At 41.5% G+C, this 16076-nt stretch overlaps 1 protein-coding gene across 15 annotated transcripts in view; it reads right to left on the bottom strand.

Moving 5' to 3' along the window:
- The window catches only part of MCTP1 (multiple C2 and transmembrane domain containing 1), a 264386-nt gene that overhangs the window by 71158 nt on the left and 177152 nt on the right, over positions 1-16076 (bottom strand). For all 15 annotated transcript variants that reach the window (XR_013624092.1, XM_068122490.2, XM_068122489.2 and 12 more), the window contains 5 exons: positions 8106-8208; positions 7748-7850; positions 5872-5973; positions 4584-4658; positions 3998-4117 (listed from right to left, as the gene is read on the bottom strand). Coding sequence is in view for 14 of the 15 variants with exons in the window: in XM_068122490.2 (XP_067978591.2) it covers positions 3998-4117; positions 4584-4658; positions 5872-5973; positions 7748-7850; positions 8106-8208 (503 nt within the window). In the remaining variant the exon portion in view is untranslated. The remainder of the gene's footprint in view (positions 1-3997; positions 4118-4583; positions 4659-5871; positions 5974-7747; positions 7851-8105; positions 8209-16076) is intronic.

Below are 16076 nucleotides of genomic sequence, written 5' to 3'. Positions count from 1 at the left end.
TATCTGACATTGAGGGCCTCCATCCTAGCAGTAGAAACACCATGCCCAAGGGGGAGTGACTTTTTTTTTTTTTTTTGTATGCAAGATCGAGGCTCGTGAAAGAGCTAACATTAATCACACAAAAAGTCAAACCGACCCAAAAAACACATAATAAGGGGAGTGGTAGACAAGATGGGGAGAGAGGGGGAAGGACACAAACACAACATTTGAAAGCATGGACATCGAGAGATATGTGGGAGGCAGAGGGCTTGGGGGGAGGTGGGAGAGGTATAAAACATATGGACACTGCCAGGACTTCCAGGAAAGAAGTTGGAATTTAAAAAAAAGTGGATCTGGGGTGAATTAGCGGGGGTAGAAAAGATCAAGGTTTTGGATGGGGGTAGATAAGAGATGGTGGTGAACAGCTGTTTTAAAGACCTGGAGGGAGGAGGGAGATTGAAGGGAGTGAGGGAGTTTGTTCCAGAGGCGGGAGAAAAGGGGAATGAAAGAGTGAAGGTGAGCAGAGAGCCTAGATTTTGGCAGTTTAACCATAAGAGGGTTGCAGGCAGATCTTGTGCGACCTGTAGGAATATTTGGGGGACAGAGCCCAGAGAGAGCTGGGCCGGAGACCGGAGAGGCCGGAGAGGAGTCGGTGGAAGACAGAAAGACCACCAACCTGCCTGCGGTGAGTGAGTGAAAGGTCCTCGGAGTTATCTTCATCGCGGGAGATTCCAATGATTCTGAAAGCTTTGGTTTCAACAGCGTGAAGCTGAGCTAGGTGTGAGGCAGGAGCACCGGCCCAGAGGGGAGAACAGTATTCCATTGAGTTGTGGATGAAAGCCTTGTATGTGGTGAGGAGCTCAGGTGTGCCAAGGAAGGACTTCGCACGACGGAGGATGCCCAGTCGGCGACTGGCTTTGGAGGCCAGCTTGGAAATGTGGTTTTCCCAAGAAAGATCATGGCAGATAGTGAGACCCAAAAGCTTGAGCGACAGAACTTCTTGGAGAGGAATGTTGAGAAAGTAGATGGGAGGGTTGTCCAGTCGGTCTTTTCGGAGATACATAGTAAGAGTGTGAGATTTGTCAGGATTGAAAAGGTTTTAATCCTTTTCATGGTTTTAATCCAAATTTAATCCGAAATCCGAAAAGAAAATCCGAAAGGGTTTTTAATCCGAAAAGGTTTCATGGTTTTAATCCAAATTGGTGATCTGAGATGAGGCTGTTGGAGAAACGGAAGGATTTCATATTAACTGTGATGATGGATTCCATGAACTTGATGATGATTGGAAGCTGATCAGTCTGTAGTTAAGTGGAAGTATGTTAGCTGAACATTGTGGGGAAATGCTATCAAGGATGTATTTAGTGGTTGGAGAATTATATCTGTCTGTGAGGTCATCTGTTAGATTTTGACACTGGCACAGTCATATCCAAGACCTTAAAATGGAACATACTGCTTCCTTGCTTGATGCGCAGCATTTACAGGACAGAACCGGGACAAAACCCATGAATTGACATCAAATGGGGAGGGTGGGGGATATTTTCCGATTGAAATTCCCCGCTGATTCCAGAGAGGAAAAACAATGCCATTATATGGGGTGACCAGCACCCAGAGTGCTCTGAGAAGTTACTTTTCCTGAGGTTAATGGCCGTGTGTGCCTCATGTTAAAAGTTGAGTTTGGTGTTGTTTAGTGTCTCTGTGTCTCTCTGTCTCTGTCTTTCTCTCGCTCTGTCTCTCTGTCTCTGTCACTGTCTCTCACTCCCTCTCACTCTCTCACTGATCGGTCATTCTCTAGTGGACTTCAAAAACCCAACGGTACCTTTTTGAAAGAATAAAGCCATTGTGTGTTGTACCAAATCCAAATTACTGTCCTGACCTGTGGTGGGGAGCACCGCATCAACAGCATAGCCAGACCTCTCAGGAATGATGCAACCAGAAGCAATTAATTGCACCAACATTTCTGCCATCTGCTGTTCTCTTATGATAGGAGCATTGTTGGTGTAATGTGTAAGGTCAGTGACTCGCTTGGGAAGACTTTGAAATTCCTTGCTGCATTCTACTTTCCTAACCAAGAGGTAGTCCAACGACTACTACTGTTAGAAGTTATAAGGTCGCTCCTACGTTTTTGATGCTAAGTGTTGAGTATAACCACTTGGTACAACATGGCGAACTCCAAGATCTTAGCTCCTTCCTCATTTACTTCTCCAAGACCATGTCCACCATGGATATCCTCAAATACCAATCTTTCTCTCCATGCATGTCCATGTATATGTCCTGCCACCACTAATTGCATTACATTGTCCATTTGTTCCCAGAATTCTTCTTTCTCCTCGGGTCCACGCCCACACTGTGGCGCACAACAACTGACTATGATCTACATTTCACCAACCATTTATAGCTTTTTTCTAATGATTCTGTCAATAACTACATCCTCTGCCAGCATCTTGTCCTTCATTTATTCACACAGTATACTACTCCGACACCATTTATTCACACAGTATACTAATCCAACACCATTTATTCACACAGTATACTACTCCGACACCATTTATTCACACAGTATACTACTCCAACACCATTTATTCACACAGTATACTACTCCGACACCATTTATTCACACAGTATACTACTCCGACACCATTTATTCACACAGTATACTACTCCGACACCATTTATTCACACAGTATACTACTCCGACACCATTTATTCACACAGTATACGACCCCGACACCATTTATTCATACAGTATACTACTCCGACACCATTTATTCACACAGTATACTTCTCCGACACCATTTATTCACACAGTATACTACTCCGACACCATTTATTCACACAGTATACTACTCCAACACCATTTATTCACACAGTATACTACTCCGACACCATTTATTCACACAGTATACTACTCCGACACCATTTATGTATACTACTCCGACACCATTTATTCACACAGTATACTACTCCGACACCATTTATTCACACAGTATACTACTCCAACACCATTTATTCACACAGTATACTACTCCGACACCATTTATTCACACAGTATACTACTCCGACACCATTTACTCACACAGTATACCACTCCAACACCATTTATTCACACAGTATACTACTCCAACACCATTTATTCACACAGTATACGACTCCAACACCATTTATTCATACAGTATACTACTCCGACACCATTTATTCACACAGTATACTACTCCGACACCATTTATTCTCCCATCCTGTCCATGGTAATCAAGTTTACATCCACCACCAATTTATCTTGCTTTATTTCCCTGCCACTTTGTTTCCTGAAGACACGTGATTTGTATTCCTTTTCTAACCATCAGGTCGGTTACTTCACTACCGATACCTGTCAAGGTACCAAACAGTTAGACTTGTTATTTTAAGTTTGGTCAGCATTTCACCTCTCATTCTAACTTCCTTATTTGGCCGTTTTTGACCACTGGACGGTAACCCACCATGCTCATTTCTCACAGTCTGGGCAGGTACTCTGCGTGTCGCTGACAGGGTACGCCCTAGCATGGCTGCCATTCCCATTCATATTAACCTTCCTTCGGATTTGACAGGTTGTTTTACAGCCGGATGCCTTTCCTGCCACTAACCCTCCCCATGCATCTGGGCATGGGACTTGCTCTGATTACAGCTATCCCACCTGCACCAATGGCTGGGAAGGTGAGGGGGGGGGGGTTGTCTAGCCAAATGACTTTTGCCATCCATTATGGTCATTAGATACTACTCTTTTGTGTATACCATGGCAAAAAACTTCAACTATTAAATACACTCTGAAAAGATCAAGATGTTAAAACTCAACTTCGACTCAAAATATAAATATTTTCAAAATATTTCAAAATAAAACTCAAAATATTGGACTCAAAATCGTACTCATCTTACTGACGTATCGAAACAAAATGATATTATGCAAAATGCATTAAATAACACCAAACAATTGAATCAACTACATCAAATTGGAATGACTACCTCGCAGGACAAAACAGCAACTCACAAGAAAGGCCGCAAAACTGCGCTGCGGACATTCCCATTGGAAACAGCTGTTCACAAACTGGATGGCACCCACAACAGCCATTACGCAGCCTCGAGCACGAGAGAAGTTTTTCAACATCAACTGAAAAGGGAACATAATACACTGTAATAATGACAGCAGAATGAGAACACTGGCAATAAAGAGACTATATCTACATGTCAAGCAAGTAGATGATAAATTAACACAAAGAATAGAGGGGAGAAGAGAGTAGATGAGTTGGGCAGAAAGAGGAAAATGGATATGGATAGATACATAGATGCATTGGGGATAGAGGGGTATGGGAATATTGGCTTACGTGGATGGTAGGTAGCTTATGTATGGATAGGTAACAATACTGGAGTTAGTTAGTGCAGGCATGATGGACCAAATGGCCTCATCCTGCACCAAAGGTCCTTGTGTAAGAAATAAAGTGAAGCATTAATGATGGATGGGTTGGATGAGTTGACCATTAGGGTGGATGCCGAACTGGATGGATGGGTGAATACCTGTGTGGTAGAGCAAGTAAGGTTATATACTTATTACCCTCTAAGTGTAACCAAGCACTTACCTGCTTAGATAATTTCGGTTCAGCTTCCAAGTACTTGATTTCTTTTGGACGAAATGTTCTTAGGCTCGCTTTGATCTATGATGGAACACAGTATATGCAAATGACAACAGTTTCTATATTCAAAGAAGAGTGGACAATAAGAAAAATAACTATGTGTCTGCAATCACAAAGTAATGACCAAGGATAGGCCTCCCCCGGCACGCACAATCCAATGATGGCCATATTTTTTTCAGACCGTCATATGACCTTGACCTTCAACATTTAGGACATTATGAAGGTCCATAAATGTCATTATGGACTACAACATTATGAATAAATAAAATGTGTCCCATCTACAATCTATCCATAAAACTCAACATCATGAAAATTGAAGGAAAATTATTCGTTATGATTAAAAACTTGAATAATATACCTTATCAACTCACTCAATGCTATCTAAAGAGGCCAATTTTGTTCCGATCGGACTGAAATTAGTCAAGTTATGGTAACAAATATAACATTTTCTGTAATTAGGTCATGACCTCAAAAATAGGTCAAGGTCAAAAAAATATGTCAACCCCAGGTTATGACCTTAAAATTAGGTCAATGTCAAAAAAATATGGCAAACCCGTATACTTTGTATTCCCATTATTGATGCAAAATTCATTCTGAAAGTCCCTGCCAGGTCCTAGATATAGCTTGGACACAAACAAGGAAGAAATAAAACAAATCTAAATGATGGTTTAGTACTCCTACAGTTCTAAGACCTTGACCTTTAACCCAGAGGGGTATGATGTAATTTAAGTCTAAATGTGACTTGCTCTAATCTACCTAGAGTGGGCAATGCCATTCTGATTGGACAAACCTTCGAGTTAAGGTGAAAATATTGAAATATCTTTAATTATGTCATGACCTTAAAAATAGGTCAAGGTAAAAATAACATGTCAACACCACGTACTTTCTATTCTCATTATTAATGCAAAATTTCATTCCAAAAGTTGTAGCCCGCTCCGAGATACAGTTCGGACATTGGCAGAAAAAGGAAGAAAATAAACAACCTAAGTGGTGGTTTAGTACTCCGAGGTGTGTACTAAAATCTGGGGTATAGTTAAAAATTGGGGACACTAATTGTAGTAACGAGCCCTACAACAGATATACCCCCTCTACTATATGGGGAGGCATAAATATATGCTTTCCCTTGCAAGGAACTTCAATGCAGGAGGGCATTAGGCCCATCAAGTCTGCGCAATGGTTTTCAGCCTAGGGTTGTTTGTTACGAGCTGGATATTGACTTATGTGTATTACTCACCGGATTACAAATAACATCCATCTCCAAATGCACGATTCCCTTCGTGCATCCGGTTAAATGCTTGTTTTTCAGTGCAAGCGCCTTGTGTTCTCCGTTTTTGATCTGAAAAAATGTTGACAGGTCCTTCAAAGGTTGGCTGAGTAAACACCAAGTTGGTGGTAAGCTTATAACAAATCTATACAGATTAGTTGCCTATAAAGCGAGTGTTAGTCACCACACATGGACACAATGCATTTTACAGACAAGACCTATCATCAAGGAGACCCTCTGAAACCACCTTGCATCTTCATTTACTGCTATGCTAAAAAAACACCGACAGAGGCGTCTCATTTGAGGCTTTAGCATGACCTATTGCCGGCCGTGGAAGTGCAGGCAACAGAAATTTAACAAAATAAACGTGTCAAGTAGAATGTTGGTTCGAGATTGTTTAAAATTTAGTACTTTGAGTCGTTGAGCTGAGAAAAAAGCTCAGAAGTTGCGCGCTCTCGCCTTTGGGTTGTAGTCAGGTTCACTATGTTTTTTCGTTCAAAATCATGGTAGATTAGCAAACCTATACATTTTTGGAAACGTTATTACATGGAAAATCTGAAAATCAATGTTTACATTTGCCAATTCCGACCAATTCGATTCGACCAATTCGACCAATCGACCAATTCCATTCGACCAATTCGACCATTCGACCAATTCGACCAATCGACCAATTCCATTCGACCAATTCGACCATTCGACCATTCGACCAATCGTTTCGATCGACCATTCGACCATTCGACCAATTCGATCGATTCGATTCGATTTGATTCATCGAATTCGATTCGATCGACCATTCGACCAATTCGATTTGCCAATCAATTTGACCGACCTTTGCTTGTGTGGAACGGACTGTGAAAACGATGCGGACTATATTGTCGGATACGACACACAGGACAGTGATGACGAACTCTAAATGGCATATTCTGTAATCGTGTATGTTTGGTGATATGAATTATTGTGACACATTTTGATGTTATTAACTGCCTGTACAAAATGATAACATGTATTTGATTATGCAACTTATCGCGAATATAAAGACAGTATTTTGCAATTCAAAACCTTTGATTAGTGTCTTACCATTCCCCATAGCACTAATTTGATACTTTCATTGGATTCCTTGTCCCTGAAAATATAGGTTTAGTATATTTTTAAAAGTTTTTAGGGTAATTAGAGGCAGAAATAGAACAAAATATGAATTTTACAGTGGCCATTTTGAAAATCCAAAATGGCCACCATACAGGTATCTCTCCAATTGTAAACATTGATTTTTAGTTTCCTTATGCTATAACCTTTCCAAAAATGTATAGGTTTGCTAATCTACCATGATTTTGAACGAAATATAATTGATTGACATAGTGAACCTGACTATTGTCTAGTCTGGATTAGATTCTCGGCCCAACCATAATTAACCTGTCGTCTGCTTTGCAGGTAGAGAGTTCCATCGTTGAATGTGCCCACCTTCCAAGAGAGTGTTCTAGTGGACGCCAAAGATCCTTTCGAAAAAGTAGGATATTCAGTACCGATCGATAAATTAGCCAAGTCCTAATTCCTGAAATAATCTACCAAGGGCCCTGCACCAATGGAAAAGCACCCAGAGATGATGTAACCAGCATGCGCATCAATGAAAAGTTGATTGGTGAAAGATCAACTTGGATCGAGGTTGAGGGATTTGTCACACAATGGCTGTTCTACACAGTGGGATATTTGCCGACTGCTTGGATACAAATGTCACACGTTATATATATTACCAATGGCACCTAACAATATGTTAGTCATACAGGAATAGCTATGAGATCTTCCTGTCACTTCAACTCAAAAGCAAATGCTGTAAAAGTTTAAGACTCACGGAGAGCACTGGTATGGCGATCTTCCCAAGAAAGTCAACAGAGCGGTCTCGATCTTCATCATACACCGTCACTTCCAGCACCGAGTGAAAGTCTCTTATGTTACTGGCAGGGCAAAGAATACATTAATAAATTCACCCTTTTCCAGGGAACTTTTGCAACTTTTGCTATGAGAAGCATGAGGGAAGGTCAAAAGGTTTTCCTCCAGATATATTCACACACACACACACACACACACACACACACACACACACACACACACACACACACACACACACACACACACACTCTCTCTCTCTCTCTCTCTCTCTCTCTCTCTCTCACATACTCTCTCTCCAATAAGGACAATAAAATTCTTACAATGTGAAGACCTTGTTCCATTGTGGGTTGAGGGTCTTGTAGACAGTGTGAGTAAGCAGACGATCATTATCCAACTCCACCACACAAAATGGATCACTCTTTCCTGTGGAGGAATAAGAGTAACATAAAAAACAATTTTTTTGTAGTTCTTGTTGTTGTTGTTGTATACAAGATCGAGGCTCGTGAAAAGCTAACATTAATCACACAAAAAACTAGAACGCCACTCAGTAGAGCGCATACTCCCGCCGTGGGTTTAGTTGGAATAATACGTTTTGTTTAACATCCCCTCTCCCCAAAACAATAAATGAAAAAGAAAGTAAGCCCTAACTGTCAGATAATTTATTTTGATATATCTCAGAATTAGAGGAGAAAAACATCATTTAAGAATAAGAATAAAAGCTTTAATGCAGTAAAACAGAAAAAATCTTTCCCAAAAAATTTTCCCAAAAAAATTCCTGGATCCGGAATAATATCCTGAGCTTCACCAAAAATGAATCAATTCTTCCTTATCCCAAGGGAAATCATCCCACCAACTTTCATCCAAATCCGTTCAGAACTTTTCCAGATATCTTGTTTACAAACACACGAACACACGAACATACGAACACACACACACACACGGACGGACACGATCGAATGCGTTACTCCCTAGCGGGAGTAATAAACTTGAAAATCAGCCATTGAATCAGCCAATCAGCCATTGACAAATCTGGAACTAAGTCTTTATAAGTTCATAAAATACTGACACCGCGAATGACATTCGCTGAGGTAAATGTTGATATCTCTTCTGAGGTTAAAAAAAAAAAAAACAGTTTTAAAGCATTATACGTATCAAACGATACATTTTATGAAACGGGGAAACCTAATACACACTTTGGTGGTTTTAAAATGACAGAATATGTCTTTATTAGAAAAAAAAAAAGAACATTGAAGACGACGCTGCTAAAAAAAATACACCGCTCTAACGCATAACCACGAGTTTAAACTACATTTACAACAAATATGAAAACTATTTTCATATCACAATGTTAAATATAGAATATATAGAAGATAATGTTTAAAAAAAATGAGCCCCATCTTCCAATGGTAAAAAAATCTTTCATAAAATTCCTGGATCGGGAATAATAACCTGAGCTTCACCAAAAACTAATCAATTCTTCCTTATCCCAAGGGCAATCATCCCACCAACTTTCATCCAAATCCGTTCAGAACTTTTCCAGAAATCTTATTCACAAACACACGAACACACACACACACACACACACACACACACGCAGACACACACACACAAGTGAATGCATTACTCCCTAGCGGGAGTATTAAAACAGACACATAAAACATATAATAAAGGGAGCGGTAGACAAGATGGGGAGAGAGGGGGAAGCACACAAACACAACATTTGAGAGCAGGGACATCGGGAGATCTGTGGGAGGGGGAGGGCTTGGAGGGAGGAGACGTGGGAAGGTGGTGGGGGAGTGGAGGGGGTGGGAGAAGTATAAAACACATGGACAGAGCAAGGACTTCCAGGAAAGAAGTCAGTATTTCAAAAAAGTGGATCTGGGGTGAATTAGCGTGGGTAGAAAAGATCAAGGTTTTGGTTGGGGGAAGATAAGAGATGGTGGTGAACAACTGTTTTAAAGACCTGGAGGGAGGAGTGGGATTAAAGAGAGTGAGGGAGTTTGTTCCAGAGGTGGGAGTAAACAGGAATGAATGAGTGAAGGTGAGCAGAGAGTCTTGATTTTGGCAGTTTAACCAGAAGAGGGTTGCAGGCAGATCTTGTGCGACCTGTAGGAATATTTGGGGGACAGAGCACAGATGGAGCTGGGGGGGCAAGGCCGGAGAGGAGTCTACAGAAGACAGAAAGACCACCAACCTGCCTGTGGGGTGTGAGTGAAAGTGCGGTGAATTTAAACCACTTCTTACTATAAGTCACCAATCATTGTCGGGGAAAAAAACTTACTTTTGTTTGAATCTGTTTGAATAGGTAAGTCAGAAAAAAAAAAATTTTTTAAGATGAAAAAACAATATGGATGGAATACCCCCAAAACAACCAGACAATGTAGGAAGGAATGATAAGAAATGCGACAAGGTAGGAATGACACCACAATACAATCCTTTTACGGATTGCCTTCATGACATATTTCGACATTTTTGTCATACGTGGCAATAGTAACAATTATGTGAAGATGTCTATGTTGATGCAGTTGTGGACTTGTAGTGCGGTTCGGTGTAATTCTTTATTTTATTTATTGTGGGATTGAGATGGAAAAATGAAGTTATATGGTCTAAAAAGGATTTAATTGTGGCCTCAGGCTTTCAATACAGTCTGGCATTTTACTTGCTCTTCAAACTCTCTGCCTATGGCATCTGAGGCCTACTCCACACATGGATAGCTTACTCACTTCCTCTAATCGTGTAGCCAATGTGTAGCTCTCAACGGAAACCTTTCTTCTTCTCTCCCTGTCAAGACTGGAGTGCACCAAGGCAATGTTCTGGCCCAGTCCTATTCCTCACCTTCATCAATGATCTCTCTGACTCAGGAAAATCCTCTTTATCTATTTGCTGATGACTCCATCCTGTGCCTTGACACCCCTCATCCCTCTAACAGACAGCCAGCAGCCTCTTCCCTGTTTTCAGACCTTGACAAAATAACAATCAGGTCAATCACTTGGAATATGTCTTTTAACCCTGATAAATCCCACACTCTCACCCTCTTTTTGAAAGGACTGTACAACAAACCCTCCCATCCACTTTCTCAACAAACCTCTAGAAGAAATCCAGTCATTCAAACGCCTGAGTCTCCCTATCGGCCATGATCTTTCTTGGGAAAACACACTTCAAAGTTGGCCTCCAAAGCTAGTCGGCGACTGGGCATCCTCCATCACTCAAAGTCCTTCCTTGGCACACCTGAACTTCCTACAAGGCTTTCATCCACAGCTTGATGGAGTACCGCTCTCCTCTCTGGGCTGGTGCCTTGCTCAGCTTGACACCATGGAAACTAAGGCGTTCAACATCATTGGAATCTCTGTCGATTAAGTTGAGTTTATGGACCTATCACTTCCCCATCACAGACAGGCCGGTGGTCTCTCTGTCTTCTACCATCTCCTTTCTGGTCTAGCACCCTCTGCACTCTCCGTGCTTTGTCATCCTCCACCAGCAGACTCCTTCTAGTAAAACTCCCAAAATCCTGAATTACTACTCACCTCCACTCATTGTTCTTCTATTTTTTTCCTTCTGCGGAACAAACACACATTATCTTCAAACTCTTTCTTCTCTTCATGTCTTCACGACAGCTGTTCTCCACCATCTCAGATCATCCTCCAACCAAAACCATGATGTTTCTACATCCATTAGTGCTTCCCCCTCAAAATTTTCTTCTGTATAAATCTGTCCGCTGCTTGTGTTCTTCCCTACCCCTCACCGTTACCTACATTCCTTATTTGCACTTATGAAGGATGAAATCACTAACAATGAGATGTATGTGAAATTAGACTTCAAAGAGGATTGTGATATTCCTGGCCAGTTATTCTTTGACCCTTTGGGACATAGTGGGACAAAAATCAAAATCGTTCGTCACAGATAATCACGTAAAACTCATTAGCAGCAACTTAGTAAAATAGATACGACGTTGAGAAACCCCTACTCTTCAATATTGTGGTTGTCTTTTTTGTCTCAGAGCACTCATCCTCCTATTCAGTTTACCATATCCAAGGTAAAGGAAGTTCTCACCTGAGTTGGGACAGATATAGATTATTTTTTCCCTTTCATTTACATTTGACATTTATCGTGTTCTATTTTTCATCCTGCTCATTCTCTTTTTACAATTAACATTTATTTACTAAATAATACATTTTTATATGAAAGATAATTTTACAATGATTATTTCCTGTTTGATTTGATGCTTTTGCAGCAACATTCATAGCAGACACTGTTGCATGCAATTTAGTGTTTCTTCAAAAACATTGCTTGTTTGGTTTCCTGTATGTACTCAGCAATGAGCAATTCACTTCCTGCAAATACAAACACTTTTAAATCTAGAAGGTTAATCTTTCCCTCATTTTTAATACAAGATCTATGCTCATGCAAGAGTGAGGTGACGGAGGGTAAAAAGGCAAGGGACTGACAATGGGGCAGTGGGGCCTCCACAGGTGGACAAAACAAGTGAGGGAATGAATGAACAGAGAAAGAGAAAGAGAAAGAGAAAGAGAAAGAGAACGAGAGTGAGAGTGAGAGTGAGAGAGAGAGAGAGAGAGAGAGAGAGAGAGAGAAGAGAGAAGAGAGAAGAGAGAAGAGAGAAGAGAGAAGAGAGAGAAGAGAGAGAAGAGAGAGAGGAGAAAACTGTAACCTGCAAATAAAATGATTGAGTTTAGTCAGGTTAATATGAGGAGTTATGGTCACGGATAGGAATGGGCAAAGACATGAGATGTTAGTGCACCGCTTTCTTGCAGCCCTGGAGGGTAGAGTTTGCTTAAACAGCTTCAAGAAGATGGTTCCACAAAGGGGAGAAAAAAGGGGGACAAAAGAATGGAGATATGCAGTAATCTTGGATTTGGGAAGATTAACCATGAGGGGGTTACTTGTTACACCCTGAAGGATCTGAAGAGGGTCAGAGGGCTAAGAGAGATGGCAGCGGGATCTAGACTGGAGGAGATATGGTTAAAAAAAACCCAGAGAAGCCACCGATTGTGAAGTCTATACAATATTTTGTTTATCAAATCAAAGTTGGCATTCAGGAATTGGTTCAAAATGTATTCAAGATTTTTACTTGTTATCACATGCCTGGAATATCATAAACATTCAACCACCATGAAACACTCAATTTAACCGTATTAAAAACCGAGTGGAAGTTCCGTAACGTCCCATGATGATTACAAACCAGGTATGGAACGATTGTTACAGATTTCAACCAATGTATTTTCCTTCAGTTCGGTCGGCCTCAAAAAAGTGTGGCCTGGCAGAAACTAAACAGGCTTGTAATGACCCAAGACTGGCAAAGCAATTATTCCTTCCTCGAGGCATCCGGATAGAAAAATCACACGAATCGTCGGCCCGACTCCTTGCCTGTCGCTACGCATTATTCTATGAGAACCTGTGTTAAAGGAATACTTAGTGACAGCACTGATAATAAAAGGGCACATATTAATGGATTGCTTAACTCTTATTCATAGTTGCATCGGCTGCCATGTCAGGTTCAGGCAAGAACCCGTTGCGATGTGACCACCGCATGCCACCGAATAAAGAAGAACACGAAATCAAACTAAATTTTAAAAAAAATTATAAAAACAAAACAAAACACAAAAACATTTTAAAAATTGTTTTGGGGTTAATCATGTACTAGGGCATGCCCGTACTATATATAAGCTAGGACGTGCCCGTACGTGGGTGCCCGTTCCTTGCCAAAAAAAAAAAAAAAAAAAAAAAATTTGTGTAGGGGTGTGTGTGTGTAAACATCCTAGGGCGTGCCCGTACGTGGGTGCAAAAAAACATGCGTGCAAACAACAACAACAAAAAAAAACTTTGAAACCACGTGGCAGTAACGACCACAGAACCCCCCCCCCCCCTCTATTTACATGAATGGTTTGGTCCATTCGCAACGCCAAAGCGAACGGCGAACGGCTAAATCGCCATAGCTCGGTAAGTACTTGTCCGATTAATTTCAAACCTTGAAAAGGCACATCCTCGGGTCCCCAGCAATATACCTGGCAAGTTTAAAGTATATCGGACCCGTGGTTGTCGAGAAACAGCGGTCACAGACAAACAAACAAACGTACAAACGTACAAACGTACAAACGTACAAACAAACACACAGAGATTACTGGAATTATAGATAGATGAATTAAGACTGAAAGTCCCATCATCCGTCGTGCATCTTCTGCAGCATGTTGGCTTGTAGGTTGTGCTGAAAGCTACGTAGATCATGAGTTGGTTCGGGGTGAGTGTTCGGTGGCAAGAGTAACGTGTTCCATTGCCGAAGGAGCAAAATCATGGTCTTAGAAGGCTTTAAATGTGGCCTGATTACTTGCAAAATCGAAGATTTTTCAAGTATATTGGTCGGTTGCATTTGGTATTGTCTGTTTGTTACTCGCCTACAGGTCACAATTTTAAACCGATCATCATGAAACCTCACGAAGGTGTAGAGGTCGTCACAATTGAGAAGCCTGTTGATTTTGAGGTCAAAGGTCACCTGGAGGTCGAATTTCTAAAATCAACATTTTTCATCCGATTGACTTGAAAATTGAACAGCATTTGTATAATGAGCCTGGTGTTGGGCTAGCGGCTAGGGTGCCAGCTTAGGATACCAAGGATCCTGGGTTCGAATCCCGGTCGATCGTTGAATTAACGCCAGGGGGGTTGACTCAGCCTATCATCCTTCTGAGGTCGGCTAATTGAGTACCAGTTCACTGGTAATTCCCTGTGTGTCGTAAAAAGGCGACAAACAGGGTTGGCTGCAGGAAGGGCATCCGGCCGCAAAACATTGCTTCAAAAAGGGGACCAAAAAACAACAACAACCACGGTCCCCGAAAAAGGCCAACCCCCGCTTTGCGGGGAAAAATGGCCTCTAAACAGTGGGTTTTTTTTTGTATAATGAGTCACTAAATCTGGAAAGCAACTATTTTTGAGCTCAAAAGGTCAAAGGTCATCGGACATGCGCAGAGAACAATCATGACCTAAGAGATAAAGGGAGTACTAAAAAGATGATGAGAGTGATAAAGAAAACAATCAAGATCTTTATCTGACAGATAAAGATATGATGCCAGATGAAGAGCTCCCCCCCACCCCCCCACACCTACCACCTCAAGGTTTGAAAGCACCCAAATGGCTACTGGGGAAGAGCAATGTATTTTGATGAGTAGGACTGGCCATTATGATGGGACTGGTTCAAACCCACAACAAAATCCACCCGCTGAGGTCGCCAGAACAGAAAGTTGAACTGTGAGCTTCTAGGTTGAAGCCCACCTGGACAATCGTGTGAGAGAGAAAGGAGATCATAGCATGTAGGCCCCTCTGGCTTCGCAAACTTCAGGCTGATAGAAAAAAAGTCTGAGTTGATCTGAGTCTGATGATGAGTCTGTCTGAGTCTGATGGAAAGTCTGAGTTGATCCATTTTAACAGCAAGGCTATAATAGGGCAGTCAATACGATTTTGGTATATGACATCTACCAGCAAGCCAAACTGCCTAAGGAAATCAACTCCGATGATGGGAGTGGGTACGTCTCTCCCATCATCCCATCATCGGAGTTGATTTCCTTAGGCCATCTACATGTCCCCCTCAAACAAATTTCTAGTGTCATTTATCAATCATCACATATAGGGAGAGAAGACTTGTTCAAAGCCTGAAGTTTGAATTGAGATGATGAGTGGTGACATTTAACTCTAGAAGGTCGAATAACGCCAATTTGAGCAGCTGTATCAAACCAAAATTTGATACCTCGTGAGTTTGTCTATGATATTAATTATGTGACTGTTGGGGTCACCAGCTGCACTCATTGCCCCCAATCACTGGCTTCCCTGTTTCCCTGGTTGGCAGAAAGGGTGAGTTGTGAAAGAGGAGGGAGGAACACATTTATGTGCATCTGAGCCAGAACACCAATTATACCAGCATTTGCCTCTTGAGTGACGTCTGGTACTCGGGCTGTAACCGCGTGACAATTTTGGCATTATGCATCTGTTCGGTCCTGTTTCTGCCTTTCTACTCCTTCAGATGACAGGTAAGAGCATGCACCTGAGCTGTTAATTGGTCTACCTGCTGCTGCAGACATTTGATGTCTGTGTTGGTTGGAACTCGTGCTGTTGCTCCAGTTGATTTTGTGGCAACTGTTCCGATGGTGGAAGAAGCTGGGATGGTGACCTCACCGATATTGTTGGCCATGTCAGCAAGTTGCTCGATATTCACTGATTTGCCTCTACCCACTAAGTAAGCCTGGCACTGCTCTGCAGATGTTGGAAGAGAAGTTGTTGGAGAATTTAGT

Source organism: Myxine glutinosa, chromosome 7 (assembly GCF_964187855.1).
Source record: "Myxine glutinosa chromosome 7, kmMyxGlut1.1, whole genome shotgun sequence".
Taxonomy (NCBI): domain Eukaryota; kingdom Metazoa; phylum Chordata; class Myxini; order Myxiniformes; family Myxinidae; genus Myxine; species Myxine glutinosa.
The sequence above is the reverse complement of the archived record's forward strand: the minus strand, read 5'-3'. Positions and strand labels throughout refer to the sequence as shown.